General features: G+C 39.6%; 1 protein-coding gene across 1 annotated transcript; it reads left to right on the forward strand.

The window, feature by feature from the left end:
- Positions 1-1,187: 1,187 nt before the first annotated feature.
- Positions 1,188-17,108, forward strand: GPR126 (G protein-coupled receptor 126). Its single transcript, XM_010288471.1, has 6 exons — positions 1,188-1,318; positions 2,884-2,998; positions 4,849-5,132; positions 8,985-9,086; positions 11,994-12,146; positions 16,892-17,108. The coding sequence occupies exons 1-6, from the start codon at positions 1,222-1,224 to the stop codon at positions 17,068-17,070; spliced, it is 930 nt and encodes a 309-aa protein (XP_010286773.1). The 5' UTR covers positions 1,188-1,221; the 3' UTR covers positions 17,071-17,108.
- Positions 17,109-22,554: the final 5,446 nt, after the last annotated feature.

The following is a 22,554-nucleotide window of genomic DNA, read 5'->3' on the forward strand; positions in this document are numbered from 1 at the left end:
TATATAATATATATAAAAATATATATATAAGTATACAAAATACTGTATTTGTTTTATAAACAAAATAAAACTTGCCTGTGTGAGCATAACAAGTCCTAAGTATAAAAAGAGAAATTTCCAACTAGAACAATTGCGTTCTAAAACCCTTCAGAAGTAAGTGGGAAAAGAAGTAAAATGAAGATAAATTGTGAAGTGTTACAACAATCTCAACAGCACCCCTACTGAAATGTGAAAGTGACTCAAGGGAATGCAAAAGTTTTGAAGTGATACAGTTCTGTGAACAGTGAAAAGAGAAAATGAAGTCATGTCAACACAAAGGAACCATTCTGCCTGTAACAGGACAGGACGGAGTAGCTGCTAAGGAAGGATAGTTTTCTGGGGAGAGGGGGAAGGGGTTTTCAAGTTCTAAATATCTCCAGCGATTGCATTCCTGTTGCATTACCTATCATATAACGTTCCGGTCCAAGATGGCAGAAGTCATTGGCTTGTCCCTCAGTTCATACATTTCAATGTGTATCAGTTAAAAAAGAAAATTGACTTGACCTTTAGCTTTCCCAAGATCCTACTAAAGAACAAACACACAAACAAAAAACCCAAAACCACAAACCAGGAAATAACAGCATGCACTGGGTAATGTATTCCAAAAATTAAGCAAAGATTGACACATAAAATGATCAGAGATGAGCTTCTGGCCAGCTGTATTTTGAAACTTTTAATTTTTTTCAGTTTTCATTTAAAGTACAAAACACCTTGTATTCTATTTAATTTGAAAGATTTTTAATAATAAATCAGTTGCTAAAATATTGTTGCAGTTAATTAGCTCATTAAGCACCCAAAGAAGGGCGGTCTTTCCTGCACCACATACAGCAGAAGCCTTCAATGGTATCACACAAAAGGACACATCACTATGCCTTATTGCCACAAAAACTTACAGCTAGGAGGAGATCCCCGTGCTTTGTTTTACCTGATAAACTGGTAAACCTAGCTGCTGCAAGCTGCTTGTGTGATTGAAGCCAATTATTCATATGCACTTGTATTTCTCTCATTAGGAAGTTGCGAAGAGATTATCCATCCAAAATCCTGATGAATTTGAGCACAGCCCTGCTCTTTCTTAACCTGATCTTCTTGCTTGACGGTTGGATTGCATCATTTGACATAGATGGCCTCTGCATAGCTGTAGCTGCACTTTTGCACTTTTTTCTTCTGGCCACCTTTACGTGGATGGGACTAGAAGCCGTTCATATGTACATCGCTCTAGTGAAAGTGTTCAACACCTATATACGGCGATACATACTGAAGTTTTGCATCATTGGCTGGGGTGAGTTCAGCCGGGGCAGCATTTTCACAACCCGTGGGGTGAGTACAGCAGGTGCAGTATTTGCACAGCCTGTGTTTTGAAACCATGCTACATAAAAGCTCTCTACCACAAACGCAGAGCAGAATCAAAACCAGCGTGGCGTTTCCTCCTCCCCACCCCGCGGCAGTGCCGGCGCGCAGCCCCGTATAACTCTGTGCAATACACCACAGCTGGCACTCCCCACCCAGAGCAGCTCACAGCTCAAGGAGGAGCGGAGAGACCAGGTAAACTGGTCTTACTTTCCAGAGAGGCCAGAATGAGAGAGGGGTGTCCTATCAGAGGTGGAGAACCGTGGCACACGGTGAATTCAGAAACCCTTGTCGTTACTACAAAGCCTATGGGATCTTTGCATTGACTTTCAAAAAGCTTTCAGTCCGGCTTAAAGTTTCCTGCCAACAAGTACAAAGCCTACGGCCGAATCAGAAACAGTCAAAATTTCCTGAGCTTCAGCACTGTGTTCAAACCACAGAGAGATCCTGCCTTAAGCAGTGTACACGGCAGGACTGAAACGGAAAATGTAATACCAAAAAATAACTGCGAGGCTCAGGCAGCAAGGCTTTTATTCTTCGTTTTTTTCTAGATCAGGAATTCTGCCTGAATGCACATATTGTGTTTGAAATAATACAACACAATACAAAACCATTAACCTCATGGATAGAGCACTGACCTCATGCCAGCTGATAATTTATGTCTTTCCATTGGCAACTAGCATCCTCTTTGGAGACCTCAGCAGAGGACAAGGACTGAGTGGTCGGAAAAGCAAATTAACCTCTTCCCCTTTGAATCTGTTTTGTCACAGCAAGGATAAGACATGTAAATAAGGCATGTCAGGAAACGTACATTTCTTTTGTATGAGCTGTACCTCTCTGCACAGAGTTCTCTTCCACATAGTTGTCTGTTTTCCCAAAATATTCCCTGTACCTTATTACTAAAAACATATAGTTTGCTTCATTTTATGTGGGACACATTTAAGTAAAGGCTATATATTTCTGTAGAAAAAGAGAAGACATTTGCAATTGAGAGAAGCAGTGGAGAAATTACAGGTTCAAATTCATGTTTCCTAGATCCCCAGCCTAATCAAGGGACATTATCATCTCTGAAAAAAAATCCCTCAAAAAAATCCCAATACCATCCCTCCACTAGATCTCATTTCTGTAATAGTTTGTTAATCTTCTTCTCACTATATTATGAGAGCCTGTGTGCAACTGCAAATTTAACTTTGGGTAATTAAGGGAGATTATTTTAATTTAGTTTCCATATCGCATAATAAAATAACATTTTCTACCTTAGAGAACATTATGAGGCTTATTCATTAATGCCCATTAAGTGCTTTGAAAGTTTTATACCTTCGTACTATTGGAAAAATTGTTTCCTTCTAATTCTCTGTGCAGTTTTCTGACATAGAACTACCTCAGGATACTCTATACTAAGACAATAAGGATGGAGACACCCCTATTCAGCTTTGCATGGTGATTTTGGAAGTTTAGGAGATTTGAAAGCAAACTACAAGTTTTCTTGTGTTACAGGTTTGCCAGCTCTGGTGATAGCAATTGTTTTAGCAAGTGCTAATAAAAATGCAGCTCATATTTATGGCAAAGAGTTATACGGCAAAGATGCTAATGGGCAAGGAGGAGACGACTTGTGAGTATTTCTCTTAATCTCTTACTATTTAGCGTTTACAACCTGGGGAAAAAAAAAAAAAAAACATTGGTCACATTGCTTTGGAAAAATCAGAGGTGCATTAAACAAGCAAAGTGGGCAAAATCATCTTCTAAATTATTTGAATCAGTAGTGTGAAGAAGGCTATAAGAAAAATTGGAGGGAAATCTGCATTACTCAGTGCCACATACAAACACTCCTCTGGCAAAAAAGTAATTCACAAGTTTTGTCATGAATATAAAATAAACATAGCTGTTTTGGTTTATCTTAAATGAAAGCTATATCTTCTAGGTAAGAGCAAAGAAAGAAATAGTATTAAAATAGTCTCCTTTGTAAATAAACCAGCCTTTCGTCAATGTAGATTGACGATCAATATCAATAGGTTTCTAAGTTCTTCTCTTGACGTCCAGGTAATAATCTCCAAATGCCAAAATTTTTATATGGCTGTTACCTCTTTTTTTGTTCCTTGCCTGGCAAAGCTTCATCACAATAAATAAAAATGTCATTCTGTGTTTTTATTAAAGTATTATGTTAAGCATGCTGGCCATTTCATAGAATCATAGAGCCCCAAGTTTGGGCTGGAAGGGATATTTAGAAGTCATCTAGTCCAACTCCCCTGCAATGACCAGGGGCATCTTCAGCTAGATCAGGTTGCTCAGAGCCCCGTCCAACCTGACCTGGAATGTTTCCAGGGATGGGGCACCTACCACCTGTCCGGGCAACCGGTGCCAGTGTTTCACCATCCCTCATTGTAAAAATTTCTTCCTTAGGTCTAGTCTGAATCTGCCCTCTTTTAGTTTCAACCCCTTCTCGTATCGGCCTTAGGCCCTGCTAAAACATCTATCCCCATCTTTCTTCTAAGCCCTCTTTAAGTACTGGAAGTCTGCAATAAGGTCTCCCAGGACCTTCTCTTCTCCAGGCTGAACAACCCCAACTCTCTCAACCTGTCCTCACAGGAGAGGTGTTCCAGCCCTCTGATCATTTCTGTGGCCCTCCTCTGGACCCTCTCCAACAGGTCCATGTCTTTCCTGTGCTGAGGGCTCCAGAGCTGGACACAGGACTCCAGGTGAGGTCTCACCAGAGCAGAGTAGAGGGGCAGAATCACCTCCCTCAACCTGCTGGCCACGCTGCTTTGGATGCAGCCCAGGATGTGGTTGGCCTTCTGGGCTGTGAGCACACGTTGGGTCACATCCAGCTTCTCATCCACCAGTACCCCCAAGTCCTTCTCGGCAGGGCTGCTCTCAATCCCTTCATCCCCCAGCCTGTACTGATACCTGGGGCTGCCCTCACCCAAGTGCAGGAGGGTCAGGGCTGCTAGAGGAATAAGCTAGATCTCTCACATATCTGACTGTCAAACAGCTACCTCAAAGGAGTACCCATCCTGCTTCTTCCCAGACATGTAGGACCTTTAGCTCAAGTGGCAGAAACTTGAGATTTTGTCACTGAAGATCCAAATTTGCCCGTTCTGGTACGAAAGCATCCTATGCTTCACACTGGTGAAAGTGGTGAAGCTACTCATACTGAGTCAAAACTTTCCATGATGGGATTGCAGTTCCCATACCTTGTATCTGAGGTCAGATTTTATTTTTAATTAGTTTTAACTAAAATGTGGTACAACCCTCAGATTTCTGACATGATACTTCTGCGGGCCATAGTCACTTAAGATCCTACTGGGCTTCATCTTATTTACAACAAGAAAAAGGACAAAGATTTAATTTGAAAGTATAGCATTGGTGGAATCAGGCATAGATTGATTTCCTTGTAATCTTAGAAATTACTGGAGGATAGTTTGCTCTGTCTAAAAACTACTATATTTTTGTATTCTTTTGCAGCTGCTGGATCAAGAATGAAGTTGTCTTTTATGTCACTTGTGCCGGTTACTTTGGAATCATGTTTCTGATGAACATTGCCATGTTTATTGTGGTGATGGTGCAGATTTGTGGGAGGAATGGGAAAAGAACTAATCGGAGCCTGAAGGAAGAGATCCTAAGGAACCTCCGTAGTGTGGTCAGCCTGACCTTCCTCCTGGGCATGACATGGGGCTTTGCCTTTTTTGCCTGGGGTCCGCTAACTCTTCCTTTCCTATACCTGTTCTCCATTTTCAATTCATTGCAAGGTAAGCTGAATTTCTGTTCCGTGTCAAAAAATATTTGAGCTGTTGCTGTTCTGGGACACACTATGTCCGGTGATTTGGCTAGGGAACTCAGATCCAAGCTCTCTAGATTTTTCCTTGGTACTAAACCATCATCGGTTTTCCTTTATGTGGAATAGTGATACCAACTACATATCGGTTGAATATCTTAGTTAATTAATGTTTTAAGGTCTTTTTCATAAAATACACTGTATTATAAATAGTGCTATTCCGAGCTAACAGTCTGCAGTGATCTCTGTTGAGATAGATGCTGTATGACCTTCAACATTTCCTTTCACTGATTATAACAAATATAGGAAGCCTTTTTCCTTATTTTATTCCTGTAGGGAATCTGTAAAGCACATAACTATTTTATTAAGGTAGAAGAAGCTCGTAAAACAAAATTCAGTCCTGTTTCAGTGTGGAGAGAGAGCACAGAGTTATGGCATATTCTTTGGTTCTTTAAGGAAAAAGTAGCGACTGTTATAGTCAGCTTATTTTTGTTTCCTTTACTGAAGTTTTGGATATTTTACGTTTCCAATGTAGTTCATCCTTCTGAAAAATGCTGTAAATTGTAATCAAATAGTTATAAACAAGAGAATTATATAGCTGACATTTAAAAGAATTTCATCTCAGAGCTGAAATTTGCATATAAATCAAATAACGTAAGAATCCCCACCTCTGCTTGCCCTACCCACTAATAAAGAACAACTAAAAACATAACAAAAACCCAAGAAGGTCATTGGAGGGACATGTGTTATACCACACACATATTGATATGAAAAATAAATTTGCCTGAAAAAAAACATAACAAAAAAAAACCCCAAGAATGTCACTGGAGGAGCATGTGTTATGCCACACATATATTGAGATAAAAAATAAATTTTCCCAGGGTCAGCAAAATATCTTCCCTTTATGGAAAAAGTACTTAATGTTACGCTGTGTGGATTTTATCTGTTACAGTTGAGACATATTTACTGTGCTAAAAGATTTATTGAGCTTTCGTGGAAAGAGAATAATGTTGTGGTTTTTGGTTTGGTTCAGTTTCAACCTAAAACGCTAGGCAAAATGGCAAAAATGGTTTGGATGTAGGTGTTCTTACTAAAGACTTTTTTCCAAAGGACAGATTCTGATACTCTCCTGGCAGCATAATGAAGTATTTGCTGTGATGTGTCCGTGTTAGAAATTCAGAAGGGCCTAGAGAGATTAGAAGTATGGGAAGAACATGAAAAAAGATTAAATCTCTGAAACACATGCCAAGGATCAAATTCAAGAAATTGTCTGTAACCAGAATTTCCAGTGCAGTCAGTTAAGCTTGTACATGCAGAGTGCACACGAGGTTGACCACCACTGCTTAAGCCTCTGTGGGGTAATAGCACTGTTCAATGGAAAACGAATATTTGAAAGGCAGTTAAGTCAGAAGATGAAACTGAAAAACCTGCGGAGCGAATGCGCAGAGAAGAAGAGCGATGGGTTTTTCACGGATCGTGGTAGCAAAGTTGGCACAGTATATTCAGGCCTGTCATACCAAGCACAGGAAGATAAAAGTCCCATATCTGAAAATGCTTATTCCTGTGTCAGAAAGAGCTAGGCAAAGCTAAAGAAGCCAGAAAGAGGATGTTTAAAATCACATGCGACTGGTGCAGTGTACATGTAGCAGTAAGGGGATGAAAGCAAAGAAAAGCTTGGGATTTGTATGTGGAAGCATTTCCTATCAGAAAAAGCAGTTCGGTATGGCATGTCTTTCACCAGTATTAGCATGACTTAACAATCGAGCCCTCAGTAAACATGTTTACTATCTCGCAAGTTTTTAAAAACGGCAGCAGTATTTTAAGCTATACCAGCAGCCTCCACCAACCTAGTTTTCTGTGCTCTGGCAGTGAAAAAGTAAATTGCAGCAACTACTGGTGTTACTGTACTTTGCTATTTCATCTACATAGGAAATGATTTTTCCCTCTTTGACAGTCAGAGTGAAAAATCTGGGAACATCTCTTTTTTTGGCTGCTCATTTTATATATATGCCTGGGCAAGCCAAATACTTTCAAGTCAGAGCCAAGCTAGAGCCAAGCCTAGGGTCTGATTTGGCTCTGGGAAGCAAAACCAAAGTTGTATTACTAAAGCACATTGTAAACTTAATGAATAATGAAACGCAGAGAAAAAAATTTCAGAGACCAAGCCCAGACAGGGCAAAGGCAAAGTACTTAATGCAGTACATTTGTTTTCTATTACTATAGACCTACACATTTTCTTTTAAATGTTCCAAATGTTAACCACAATTTAATTAAGCATCATTTTAGTAACTTTGTAGCTGTGCAGAAATCCACAGTGGTACTTTGGACCTCAAATAACTGCATAACTCTAAGCTTGTAAGAGCTGCTAGTGATTGCGTTAGAATTACTCTGTGCTTAAAACAAATACACAGAAATATTTTACTAAACGCAAACCTAGTAACCATAATTCAACAAAGCCTGTTTATGGGATACACTAAGATATGTTTGCCTTCCTTAAATTGTGCTGCTCCTTTTTCTTCGTCATCAGCTCTTGAAAAATTTTGCAAAAAATACGTTTCATGACCTTTCCTAAAGTTAACTGATCTCAGTGGTCTCAGCCTGGCCTGAGACTATAAGCAAATACAAGTCCAGTTCAATGACAAGCATTCATACAAAATGAGACCTCAGCACTCTGGAGGGGAGAGGATAAAGTTATGCTCCAGAGCATTTTTTTCCAAGCCGTACCCTGCCATTGCATTCTACCAGCTGAAACATAGTAGGCATTAGTATACAGAGCTGTTCATGATGGTCATAAAGGAACAGTCTTAGAGGATGGCACTTAACCTGGTTTGCCCACGTTATGTAGCATTTATTCATGTTTAAGATACAATCATGAGGGATTTTGCCATCATGTGTTCAGCCCCAGGTTGGCTCTCTCCCAGTGAATAAAACAAGAACAGGCCAACCCGGAGAACGACGGAAGATTCCACAGCCAGTGCCTGCCTGGGAAGCGCCAGGAGCATTTGAGATTTCCAACTTCTATATTTAGCTCTAAAGTATCTCTGTAGAATGATGAAATCATACCATACGCCCAGTTAAGACCTCTTTACCACATGGAAGATGCTTATCTTCTGTCTTGAAAATAAAGATTATACATTTGCATGAGAAAAACAAGCTCTACAAAAACATTCTTAAACACGTTTATTGTGATTGCACACAGAAACCAGGTAATTTTCTTCAGAAGTAAGTAGCTGGACACCTAATTAGTACTTGTGAGCATGTTCTTACCATTTTCATAATCATTTCAAGTACATGCATGTGATGTACATAAATCCGACTGTGCATTTTGAGGGCACTCTTTAGTGCCAATCACAAGACTTCTGGTTTTAAAAGAATACAGCCCACAATTCTGTAGATACGGAACAGGAGGAGGTAAAATATCTTCTTGGTAATATAATAATGTCTGTATTTACTTTGCAGTCTGGATCTTGGAGTCCTGTTGGGTGCAAAATACTCATTTTGTTCAAAGGCAAAACCTGTAATTCCTTTCTTCGAAGCCAAAAAGAACATTTAAAAGATCCACACTGAGCTGGGTCTAAATCAACGGTGACAATGAAAGGGGTCCTATTGTCTCTCTTCTGATATTCCAGACACTTATATAGTAGCTAGAGGATGGGAAAGCTTTACCTAATTTCCATACCTCTTAAATGAGGCATAGATGACAGTAAGAAAACTTTAAGATTATTTTCCTCTGCTTATACTTTGTAGCCTTTTGTTAGCAGATTTTAATTAATCTGTTTATTTATAAATACAACCTTCATTTGCTGTTTATTTGCTTTTGTTGCAGGTTTATTTATATTTGTATTCCATTGCGCTATGAAAGAAAATGTGCAGAAACAATGGAGGAGACATCTCTGTTGTGGCAGATTCCGACTGGCAGACAATTCAGGTAAAAGCAGTTCACAGCTCCCCTCCTTAGATGCTGCAGTAGTCCATAAAAGTCCAGGTGAAGAGCTTGCTGTGTTATTTTTAATACAAATATAAGCCAGAGATGTGGAAAAATATGTTAATCATAGGCTGTCACTTCACTTAAGTACTAACAATTGCCAAGGGACTTTTCAGATATCACTTCATAAAAATTCTCAAGTATTCTTTTTCGGTTTTCCACTGAAGGCAGCTGGTAAATTTTGTAGCACTATAGGCATGGTTTTGGAAGGCCTTTTGGACCCTAAAAAAAAAAAAATTTCAGAGATTCAAACTACTCTGTCATTCAAGAGCCAGTCTTACAGCTTTTCTCCTACATTACAGTATGTTGACAGAATTCTGTGTACTGCTGATGTAGGATCAATTCTTAAAAGGCACCTAGAAATATTCTGACCTCTTTTGCTTTTAACTTTGCCTTTTCAAAGCATTCTGTCTTTCACCATATACTTCAGAGAGACCATTAGAGACTCAAAAACATAGAAAATTTCTTTAGAAATTTTAGAAGCCTGATTAGAATTGAAGTTCATCTTTATCTGCAACTCTCAGAGAGAAAGGAGAGCAGTTGGTTTGGACACTTAAAAGTGCAACACTTGGGACGCTGTTTGTAGCATTTGTAGTCTCCTCCACCTTTGGCCATCTCACATGGCATTAGACTCCTGTGTTTAGGCAACTGGATGTTGCTTTGCTGTCTGATGTAATGATTTTGGACCACATAATTCTTGCTCATACGGTTCTTGCTCAACGACCAGGGTTGAAATCTACAGTTGATGTAAAGTAGCATTAGCTCATTGCCGAGTAAGGTAAAGCAGTCTATCCTGGATAATAGCAGTGCTCCAAATACCCTTGTGTCCGTCCTTTCTTGGCATCCAAGGTTTGTTTCAACGTTTTAAGCACCTGCTTTGCCATCAAGACTTCTGCTTTGTCTTGCTCCGTTTTGTTTGGGGAATGCATTCTCATTGTATGCTATAGAACATTTATGCTTTCATTTTGTAATATGAAAACCTGATTTATGATTTCAAAGAGTTAATACAAATTAGGAAAAGAGTATTCATTCTGATCAGGCATCCAGATTGTTCAGTTTCCATGTGGTTCATGCTGTAACTCCTCAACTGGAAAACACAGATGGATCAAATTATTTCCAGATTTTTATGCTGCTGTTGGGCAGCTTGTGAGTATGATAGAAATAAAAACCTGAAGGATCTGAGTATTTCAGTGGTATAGTTAATGTGCTGTCATTACGCCTAGCATTAACCAGTCCACCCCCACTGGCTGGTTTTATTCTCCATGATCCTGATACAGTTTTCAGGCAGAACGATGAAATATAAGCCAAAAGTGAACTTGCATACCTATCCAGCTGAAGTCTACTTTAGGGCATGCTATGATAAAGCAAAGAAACAAACAAGCCAAAGCCTTGCAACACTGCCATAGCTAGGTCAGAGAAATAGTAACCTATACCCTACAGCAATGATTTAGGATAAAATATCTGTCTTGATTTAAATCAAGGCTGAAGTGGCCCATGTGTCTTTTGTTTGGACTTCTCCATTTTGTGAATTTCATTGCAGTACAGTGAATAATAGGAACATGACTAAAGTGTGAAACTACCTGTACCTACCTGCAAGTATATGATACAAAAGTAGTTAGATATATTTATTCTACTGGTATTGGGACACTTGTGATGAGATTTTCAGTGTCATTTTTTCGCAATAAGTTTATTGGTATTAGTTACTGCATCCAGTTCTGAAGCTGTTAGCACAGGAAAGACATGGACCTGTTGGAGCAGGTCCAGAGGAGGGCCACAAAAGCGATCAGAGGGATGGAACACCTCTCCTGTGAGGACAGGCTGAGAGAGTTGGGGTTGTTCAGCCTGGAGAAGAGAAGGCTCTAGGGACACTTTATTGCAGCCTGCCAGTACTTAAAGGGGACTTTATAAGAAAGATGAGGACAGACTTTTTAGCAGGGCCTGTAGCAATAGAACAAGGGATAATGCTTTGAAACTAAAAGTGGGCAGATTTAGACTAGGTCTAAGGAAGAAATTTTTCACAACGAGGGTAGTAAAACACTGGCACAGGTTGCCCAGAGAAGTGGTACATGCCTCATCCTTGGAAACACTGAAGGTCAGGTTGGACGGGGCTCTGAGCAGCCTGATGTAGTTGAAGATGTCCCTGCTCATTGCAGGGGGCTTGGATTAGATGACCTTTAAAGGTCCCTTCCAACCTAGACTATTCCATGATTCTATGATTCTATTAAATTTAATTTTGGGAGTTGTTCCAGTGTAAGAGCTTACCGTGTTAATTGTTCGGACAAAACTCTTAAAATGTGAACTATTGAATAACCATTATTATTCATTGTCACTAATAGTGCACCAATATGCTAAAACCTATAACAACAAGTGCAATTCTGCAAGTATGTAGTACCTACCTCAGCAGATCAAGCCCTCAAATGATAAAATCACTGTAAATGGTCTTATCCATCCCTTTCCTATCCATCCCTTTGGATTTCTTTCTTCAGGTCATGAAACTTTGGTATCCTTATACTGCTACAGAGCTTCACTGCTCTCCTGTGTCTGGGAAAGCTGGGTCTTACTTACAGTTCTGCCATCCAGACAAATGATTATTGGAGTGTTTTAACACTTTAGACACTGTGTTTTTAGACACCAGTTCTAACTACTGTGGTAAACAGCAAAGTAAATCAAGTTGGAATAATTCTTGTGTTTCTTAAGAATCAAAGAGGCAACCTGACAGGAAAAGGATAGGCTGTTTGTTATAAGCAACATTAAGAAATGCATCTGATACTTGAAATGTTCATAATTGAATAAATCAGGCATTTAGTACCTATGGTAATTATTTATGTAAAACTTTTCAATCGTTTTTAGATTGGAGCAAAACAGCAACCAATATTATAAAGAAGAGTTCTGATAATCTTGGGAAATCCTTATCCTCTAGTTCCATCGGCTCCAATTCAACCTACTTAACATCCAAATCAAAATCTACAACAAATACATATTGCAAACGAAACAGCCATACAGGTGAGTTCTTGCATTGTAACACAGTGCATCTGTGAATACGTAGGTTCATGTTAAAGGTACAGTAGGGTTTTTTAACCAGAGGTTAATGTGAGAGATTGTCACCAATTTGTATAGTTTCAGTATTTTTAAAATATATGTTACTGTTTAATAAGAATCTTAACGTAATATACAATACATCCAATATATAGTTCTGATCTTGGTATGTTCCCATACTAAACAAAGTAGGCTTGATGAAAGCAAATCTTGAGTTTTTTATAGGACTTTCACCTTTTTGGCTGAACGAAGGTAAGTCTTATTATCCCACTGTAAACACTGGGTAGCCAAAGCACAGAGCGATGGCGTTCATTACCCAAGGTAACATGAAGCTAGCAGCACAGCTGGAAATAGGAGTGAAGTCTTCTGAGTCCAAGTCCACAGCTGATGCACTTGGTCAAACTCCTTCCATTTAACTGTAACAATTTATGGGTAAATTGACAAATGGAGGCTACTTGCAAATGGATACCGTGTTCCCAGAGTATGCATTGCCTTTCCCTTCTACAAATAGCACACCATATCTACAGCTTGTTTATTTAGATGTCAGTGGTATATGTAATAAACGGCATCATCTGTATTCTACTCATGCCATAAAAATGTGCTCATTTTAAGAACACTTTAAAGGAGCTATATTAGATATATTTATTTAATTTAAATTTATTAATTTAAAGGAGCAAAGAAAGAGAGGAGCTGGAATGATTTGCAAGTCTGTTTGCTGAGGTCTGAGATCATATTTCAGAAAATGACTTAAATAGTTCAGATTTTTTTGTTACTGGGTTTTTGTGAACTCATGTTTTTGTCCTCTATAAAGTCATGTAACGTTATTACGGAATTCTCTTCTAAAACACAGTGGAAATAAAATCTGCGCACATAGTTAACCCAAAGATGTGTTGACGTGCTTTAAAATATTTGTTAGAAGCAATGTTTAGATATGAAATATATGATTTTACTGGAAAGAAAGTTGCATTGTTTCTTAAGTATAAATTATTCTCAGAAGTCCCTGATGTCTCTTTTATGTTGGTACAGTCTCCTTTCTTGATATGTGACATAGTTTCCAGGAAATAACTTCTTTTTTTTTTTATTGATGATCATTACCTGCTTCAGTTAGGCACACAATTTTTGGCTAGAAATCCCCTTTTTTAAGAATTACATGTTTTTTTTCTCACCAGCCAATTTTCAGTGCATCCTTTAGCATGAGGGGTTGTGCAATCAGGTATTTTAAGAGCATAAATCTTTTTTGGTTATCGAGAATGTCCGTGAAGTGCATTGGCTTGGAACACAGTAAAAATGAGCATTGTCTTAAGAAATTGGCTGGTGAACCTGAGCTTGCTCTCAAGAGTGCCGCTCGCAGCCATGCTGGGCGTGCACAGCTGGCCCCTGCCTCGCCAGGGTGCCTGTCCCCGCTGCCGTCTCAGGTTTGGCGTCCACGCACCCCGCTGCCCTGAGCACGCGGTCTTCAGCTCGCTCTCCTACGAAGGGACGCTTCTGGCAGCAGTCTTCCACAGCCAGTGTCTCTAATAGCCACCGATCACAGTGCTACTACTAATTTAATAGTAGAGGAGGAGAGCATCGCGCCCCTCCCGCCGCAGAGCGTTCTCTGTTCTGCGGACGGAGAATTCCGCTTTGTACTTGTGGCAGATCAACCTTTAGACCCTTGGTATTGGTATCAATGATAAAAATATGCTTAAATATTTTGTTGGACTCAGAGCTTTTTATCAGTCTGACCATTAAAGAGACAGTGCTAGAGTTTTTGCAATGTCGTCTTGAAGCAAAACAACAAGAGAGTTCCAGGTAAGAAGAAGTAAGTTAAAAGAATCTTGCAGTTAGGAACATGCTTATGTACTTTCTTCAAAAGTGGTGAGGTTAATCCCATGCATAAATTATTTCCCCAAAGGGATTGCAGTTGGTAATGTAATCATAGTTGTAATGTGATTGTGTATTGGACGCTAAGGAAATACCACATTTTTCTCTAGATTTTTAAAATTTTAATACATTTTGCTTTGATCTCTGAAAATTCACATTTTATTGTGATACTCCAAAGGAATTTTTCCTAACGTTAGGTTTTCAAATGCTGATGTATCTTCTCGTGTGTTAAAACAATAGAAAATGACATTAAGATACTGATTTTTAATACAGCTAAACTTCTTAGTTTGGTGTCTCGGCTAAATTGCAGGCTAATAATGTAATAGCTACATGTCTTGGCAACTCTTGTTAATATGGTTATAATGTGCTCCCTGGAATTGACACAAGCATTCATGTGTTTGTGGTATAGATAATGTCTTCTAAGGCCCTTTCCTCATCAGTGGTGGAGCATTACAGGTAAAGTGAGAATTGCTTTTGCTGAATGCATGGTTTGAACAGGGTGGAGGGATGCCACTTGCATGATGTCCTCACTGACACAAAGGACTTTGCTAATCAGAAACGCTGCTTGTTTCTCACCGTTACATCTTGCGTCATTGATGCTGAATCAAAGGATAAGTGTGCTTTGAACTCTGGGTGTCTGCACTCTGCATGGGGCATGAAGCGTTTGGAAGACACCGGTTTAGAAAACAGACCATGTCCTGACATTAATGCCTGCGTACAGTAGTCTGGAGAAGGGAGACTGGGTTGAAACACCCATACAAAAAGCATATGTCAAAAACCAAAAACAATCTGATTGAGTCCTAGAAACTTTTTGAATATTTTTAAACGTTATTACAGGAATTTTAAGATACTGTATTTCTATTTGGTCTATGGCTATTATAGAATGAGTCTTCCAGCCATTGTTTTTTCATATCCAGTCACACCGAAAATGTCTGAATGACAAACTGTATATGCCTGAAAGCTGTGCTGTGAACTGCTGGAGGGTTGAATGCAGAATGCATCTACTAGGACACGAATATTGGGTAGACGAAAGAAATCCCTTCGGTGTATTGTGACACTGCTGTCTATGAGACTGACACAAACTTGTTGTAGGTAGTACCATAGATACACTTGCTGTAGACAAATACCATATATAAGACTTATATGAATTAGAAGTTAAAATTATTGCTGCACAGAATTTGGTGGTAAAACTCCCATTTACTTCAGTGACACAGGATTTTAACCCTGTACTTGGGTGTGAAGTGCATTGAGCTAAAAAAAAAGTGGGCCCCACTGGGTTTCATAGGACTTAGGTAATTCCTGCACGTGCAAATTTCATGAGGAAATAGTTGGTATTTAACAATGCAATGAAGCCTTCTGAAAAAAAGTGTACATATTTGCAAGGAATTTAAAAAACTTTCCCTAAAGACTTAAGAATTTAACTTTCCTCTTTGTAGTAAGATATTCAGTATGTAGAAAAACTTCAAAACATAGTACCATTGGCTAGTGAATACACACATTTGAAAGGCAGACAGTACCCGGCAGTTTGCTATTGGACATGGAATTATTTGCTGCAATTCATCGACATTCCTGCGTGCTTTGAAAAAATCATTCTGATATGCCTGAATATGCCTGTTCCTTTTTTCATGAGTACAACTGGTTTGATTTCTCACTTTGCAATCCATTTCTCCTTCATGCAACACTTTATACTCTTTTATGGCTTGATATCATGACTTCTGCAGGGGCGGGTTAATTTTCTGTTTATTTTTAATTAATGATTTATTTCTATAAGAAACAAGTTTTGCATGAAATCATAGTTTAAGTAATATACTACACTGTAAAATGATCTTTTACCAGGGAATTTTGGAAGGTGATTTCACCAAGGTCTTGTAGACAGCCATCAAAAATGTCACTTGTAGAAAAGACTGCTTCACAGGATACCCAATCTTACTGTCGGCTTGCAATGGTCAAAGCCTTGCCTGGGTTAAGGGAATTAATTCCAGCTTTATTCGCTACAGTGAAAGAGATAAGAAAGCTCATTAGGACCACGTACTTGAGAAAATGAGATACAGGCTCTCTCCTTCTCGTTGCTCACTGCATGAGCTCTACCTACTGACCGTTCTCCGAACAGCAACACCGCTCGCGGCTGAAGCAGATTTCCCCAGCCCGGGTGGGAATTGCCTTTCTCCTTTTTCTCTTCGGCTCCACCCTTGGTTTATAGCACCTGAATTCTGAGGAGATGCCAGTTTTCTGCATCTTTTCCTCCCCACAGTTTTTTCAGTCTGTACCCACCCTCCACATTACAGAAAAAAACAAAGTGATGGTAGGCAAGCACAAAGTTTAGGCAGGTTCCGGCGCTGGTTACCTGATTTAAGATGCAAGTCATCTTCTGCTACATTCTGTGCAGAGCACATTATTTCTGTGTGTAGCTTAAAACCTCCAGTGTTGAAATAATTAAATTTTTACTGTCGTTTTCCACTACTTTGTTATGTGGAGATGTTATTTACCAGATGTTATGGAGGTCACCCCTATTCCTGTGCTATCAAAATGTTTTTAGTTTGTAAGATTCAAAGCACCAACAGTAAGTTAATATATTAAAAGGTCACAGGAGTCAGTTACATTTTAGGCAAAAGAATAGGGGGATAATTCCAAGAGAGACCTGAGACGTCTGGCCACAAAACTAGGCGTCGCAAAAGAATTTAGAAGAAGCAATGCCAAACCAAAAAGTTGTTTGTTGGCTTTTAGAGCAGTAATTTAATTTAGCAGTAGTGGCAATTGAAGGCATATCTATGTGGGAGTGACACACCTCTTGAATTATGACTTTACTTAAGAAGCCCTAACTTCTTGTTGTTGCTTATTCCTCTTCCTAGAGAATGTTTTTATTGACAAGCCGTCTTCAAAATTTGCCCAAGAGGATGGAGAACAGACGTCAATCATCCCTGTCCACCAGGTTATTGACAAGGTCAAGGGATACTGCAATCCTCACTCTGACAACTTCTACAAAAATATCATCATGTCCGACACATTTAGTCACAGCACAAAGTTCTAACTGGGGTTCTGGATTTTTTGAACCAAAGGAAGACAAAAGTCTGCCTGGAATTGAGAATACTGGATGTCATAGAATGTGACTTGTTTAGTTATTTTTTCCCAGATTATAATGTTCTCCTGTTAACAACTTCCACTCGAGGACCAATTTCTCTACCTTTTTACTGTTGTGGAAAAAGACAATTTTCCACCATGGTATTGAGCTGTTTTTAAATGTGTGCCAGCCAACATGATGTCTGGACAGCTAATTGTAATCCTGTGTAAATATTTTTTAAGACTGAAGAGCCACAAGCTTAACTCTAAATTATATATTCCAAACAGAAGCAAGTCTTGACTCCTGGAGAAAATAGCAGACATGTCACGCAGTACAGGCAAGCTCTTATTGAACAGTTTACAGGTGGTCTTTTTCTTTTGAAGAATATGGATTTTCCCTACTACACTTGTTTGATTCTTGCTTCTTGACTGTCTAGTGTTGTCTGTTCTTTATTTGTAAGTGAATAAAACCCTAACAGCAGTGTTGAAAGGGTTATTTTAAACCATTTTTGACTAAATAGACCTAATCATGCAAAGCTTTCTTACCGAAAAAATATGCGCTGTAAATTCAGGCTGTTTTGTAGCCGTGTACATAGAAACACACCTGTTACATAGATGTGCTGGCTGAGAAGGACGCGCAGGTTGCTAGTAACTCCTGCAAATTTTAAGCCCATTGATACGTATGGAAACAGACAGTCGTACGTATCATTTGCATCTGTACAGAACAAGTACACAGGTAAATCCAAAGTTTACACAAAGTCATGTTTCAACATTTATTGATCGGTGTGTATGAAATGGGGCATCTCCCATCGCAATTCTATGTTTAATGTCTTTTTCACTAAACAAAATAGAAGACATTCAACTATATATAGATATACAAATATATACCTAGATCTCTCTCCACACATATTTTTATAATAATGCACACAGTAAATATGGCAGGGGAAACTACATTGTGTACCATAGGCAATCTAAGAACCACGAACGGTGCTAAAACTTATGTTTAAGTATTTAAACACGAGATGAATACTTTGTAAGCCCGTGGGTTCATTTGTCAGTCTCTGTACTTCGGATATATTGTATGTATAGGCACGTCCATTAGGTGGCATCGCAACATTAGAATAACCTGGGATACGTTTACCGGTAATAAATAAATAACGTCTTTCTGGGCACGTAACGTTATCAGTATCAGTACCCCCCTCCTGCCCCACGGTTGGTTGAACTGGTTGAGGTTGCGGGAGGCTCAGAGTTGGAGCAGGGTTCAGGCAACGCTAGGGAATTTCGCATTGCTGTTCGGTGTGCATCACGACACTGGGGTGCCTGTGTGCCGAGGACGGACAAGAGCATAAAATGCTTACTTGTTTTAGTCTCTATGAGTGTGTGACGCATTAGCATGCGGCCACGGCTGCCAGAAGCGCATCTCTCCTCACAAAGCACGTCTTGCCCAATGACAGGTTTTATAAAAACCGTAACTGCGCATGTCGCTGAAAGCATGGGCCAAAACTTCCAAAGGTATTTTCAAAGGATGTTTCCGGAGGAGAATGTCTCCCGATGGAAACTTTCATTTTTAAAAAGGCTTTGGTTTTAACCAAATTATTTGTAGCCAAATACTTAATTAATCGTATCCAGAAGGTGACCAGAAAGTTCTGCTGAGGTTTCTCAGCTGCCAAGCAGGTGGATGCTCAGTGATTAGGGATGTGGATTTGTGCCTTTCTTTGCTCTTTGCACGTGCTGTTGCGTGCAGAGATCGTTTAATGCTGTGACGGCGCAAACGACGTATTTTCCCTGGCTGCAAGCACCGGGCGGGAGGAGGGTGTCCGGACGGTGTTCCGCCCAGAAACACTGCTGTCGCTACGCGGACCTTAACGAAACCTCAGTCTCGTAACTGCAAATTCATACGTGGTGGTATGAATGAAATTCAGCCCGATTCGCTTAAAATGTAATTATTAATAGGAATGGGTGTTGTCAGAGATCTTTAATAAAGGAAATAATTTAGGGAGAGATTCTGTACAAGCATTTACTGGACTTATATTTTAACATCCCACTTGCTTAACTACTGTAGATAATAGTGTTCACGTAGCAGCTTACTGTGAGTTTTCTACCTGACTAAGGTGTTCAGAAGTGAAGAGACGGAAAACCAAACATTCCTGAGAAAATGAGGAATTAGTAAAATATAATAGATTAGTAAAATATAAATAAAAAGCAAACACAGTATCCTGACTGAAGCTGAGCTGTAACTTAAGTATCAGTTTAATGTACAGCTACCTATATTTTTGCTGAATTAAGATTTTTTCTCTTTTTTTACTACCATGTAGTAATCTTAAACTGTCTGTGTCAGTTATATGCTCTTGAATGCTCTCAGTTCTACAATGTAAAGCTTCTACTTTGTAGCTGACATGCTGTGACCTCCCTTGTATATATTTATTTATTTGTGAGGTTAAATATGTCAAATATATTTAGCTCTATAATGACTGTTCTTGTTACTTTAAAACTAAGCTTCTGCTTCATCATAGAAGAAGAGGGAAAGAATAATTTCTTACATATGTTTTGCCCAAACACCTTGTGAAACAATTTACTGTAGCTCTCTTTTACAAGTATGAGGAAACATATCAGTATAATTTGTAATACTAGTCAGTGGAATATAGTGTAACAGGTTTGAAGATGGACTAAAGTGGAAAGAAACATTTTCAAGTAAACATTCTTGATGTTAGTGTTCCAAATAATTAAAATCTTTTAATAGTGAATGGTTGATTATTTTTTTCTTTTTTAGTGTTTAATGGCAAAAATTACACAGTGGAATTCTGGAAAACAATCTTGTGTTTATTAAGTATGTGAGACAGGTACATGCTTAGCCAAAATGTTGGAAATTAATGTGCCAGACTAACTCCATCTCAGAGGAACACATTTTGCAGAATATGCTTTTCCCTTTTGTGACTTAATGCCACATCCAGTGCATTATCTGAAAGTTATGCAAGTTCGCTTATTTATGGTAGCAGTCATGTCACAGAAATGAAAGGAAAATCAAGGCAACAGAAGATATGCTGGGATGATCTTTTAGAAGTAATACCAATGAATAATCTAAAAGTCAGGAGTTATTTCTGTTCATGTTTCTTTCCAGCTGACTGTGGTCCCTCATTATCAGTAGCCTGATTTCAGTTGTAATCGTACTTTGACTGATGACTTTTGAAATATTTTAGCCAGACAATCACTTGATGAACACAATTAATGGCCTACCTTTAAAGAACACAGAAACCTGCTGAAATGTGTCAGATCTGCTCCCCTGTATTTAAGTCTCATGACAAAAAATGCACAGCATATGAAGATCTAGCGGTAATATTTTTTAGAAAGCAATCAAAAAACCCATGCCATAAGTGGCATTTATTAATGAGGATGCTGGGTGTGCCTGTGGTCAGTGAAACTACCCTTGAGCTTCATGCCTCGAACAGTGTGGGAGGACCCTCCGAGGGATGGAGCCCAGGGTTTTTTTCCAAGTAGGATCTTGGCAGATGCCAAACTTGTAAGGAATGATTTGCAGCATTTGGAGGTGGATTTATTTTTCTCCTCGTTTCATCACTTTTAAAATATCAAGAACAATTTTATTTTAATCCTCTACTGTTAACAGCTTCCTACTGTAACCCATTGAGTTACATAAAACGCCACTTCATTTTATTACTTTTGAAAGGCTGATCTATAATCAGAAACATTAACCACAGGGAGAGTTACCAAGTTACAGGGCAGCAGTGTGTCATTCATGGAGCCACTATAAAAAGTTGTTATGCATTTACTATATATAAAGATGCGAAACCATGTATAGGTCAGCAAATTAGGCAAAGGGCTTAGGAGTTAATGTCAAGGAAACCAGTCGTTCAAACCAGGCTGTGGAGCAGCCGTTTCATGCCCAGTGCTGCAGCTGCTGCTATGCTACAGAGGCTTTCCCCCTCACCCTCTGCTTAGCTGGGCTTCAGTTACTCGTTCCATTTAATTTTAAGATCTCCTGGCCCTGTCATGGCACTCCCATCCTCAGGACAATCATTTGCCACGGTGCTAGGGAAAGGGAAAAGGAAAAAAAAACAGAAGAGAAAGGGAAACTGAAAGGGAAAGAAGGGAAAGGGTAGTTGTCAAAGCCTGCTCTGCATCTTCCTACACTTTACACATGATTTCTTGCCCCTTCCCCAGGATGTGTCACCCTGACCAGTGATGGAGGCAGGCCATTGGAGTAGGTGGAACACACCACCATGGCACCATTTGTGCACCCGTCAATTAAAACTAGTATTTTTGACCCTCCGGCTTTAAGCTGAAGATCTCCATGGTTCTTCAAGGCAGCAACTCCAGTATTTCTGTGCTTGGAGACTAATCTAGCAATAACAACTCTGCAGTTCAGGAAGACGCTAATGCCCCTCATGATGAGAAATGATTCTGATTGATAAGGTTCAAGCACCACACCAGAAACAGCTAAATCAATCTTATGGAAACCTGTTCTGGAAAGATAGTCCTTCCTCAGATACATCTGCTCGCACAAAGCCAATGCTGCCATTGGTCTTAGACTAAGCCCCGATTTAGCACTCATGAGGCGTGCACATTGCGGTGATGTCCATATGGATTGTATAACCACAGCCATCTGACAGCAGGTTGAATGACATGGTTTTCTTGAGGTGTGTTGAATGACCTACCCTCCAAAATAAATGCCAGCTTGAATCTTTAGCATGTACCAGATAGATAGCCTAAACCGGGCACTTTGTATTCAGACTATTCTAGTAAGAGTTCTCAAAAAAACATAGCTTTAGATGGAAAAGAAGTTCTCAAAACCCCCAACTATATTCTGTATGTGAAGTGTAGGAGAAAGAGCGAATGCTGGTAACTCTGATCTGATGTTTCCTTCCACTACCAGGTTTTTCCCATCCTGGGAGCCCACCAAAGCAAGGGAAGAAGAGGGCCATGGGAGGGGAGCGCGTCCTGCCCTGCCTGATGCGGGGGGCTCCTGCTGTCCCGTCACGCTGCGTTTCACAGCGCGGCAGTTCCAAGTGCAGGGAATGCGCCAAGGACGCGCGGCTTTCCAGCAGAGGGCAGTGGCATATCGCTGCTTGCAAAGCTGCTAAACCCGGGGGGAAACGCAACAAGCTTCTTCCACGTCTAAGCACCGGCGCAGAGATAAGTAGGAGAGTTCACATCAGGTTTGTCTATTATTTAGCAATCCGTTACATCACCAGATAAAGCAAACACTCAGCGCTCGGGGAAGTGAGGGGAGAGAGCTGTCTGCCTGCATTTGGGCATATTTAGTGGAAAGAGCGATACGGAGTCTCGCTGTATTTTCTCTTGCTGGTTGCTACATTTTCTCCTTTTTTGCTCTGAGGGGATGCAATGGAATTAGCAACTGCTACACTGCTGTCAGCTGAGCAAACAGAGCCAGCTCACCATTTCAGACTTGCACGCTAGCTTATTCCAGTACTGGGCAAAT

Source organism: Phaethon lepturus, unplaced genomic scaffold (genome assembly GCF_000687285.1).
Source record: "Phaethon lepturus isolate BGI_N335 unplaced genomic scaffold, ASM68728v1 scaffold2766, whole genome shotgun sequence".
NCBI classification, from domain to species: Eukaryota; Metazoa; Chordata; class Aves; order Phaethontiformes; family Phaethontidae; genus Phaethon; species Phaethon lepturus.

Excerpts from the sequence above, each read along its gene's own strand:
- GPR126 (XM_010288471.1), top strand. The coding sequence starts at position 1,222 with ATGGGACTAGAAGCCGTTCATATGTACATCGCTCTAGTGAAAGTGTTC. Across the intron at positions 5,133-8,984 it reads CATTTTCAATTCATTGCAAG|GTTTATTTATATTTGTATTC; the intron begins GTAAGCTGAATT and ends CTTTTGTTGCAG. Across the intron at positions 9,087-11,993 it reads CCGACTGGCAGACAATTCAG|ATTGGAGCAAAACAGCAACC; the intron begins GTAAAAGCAGTT and ends AATCGTTTTTAG.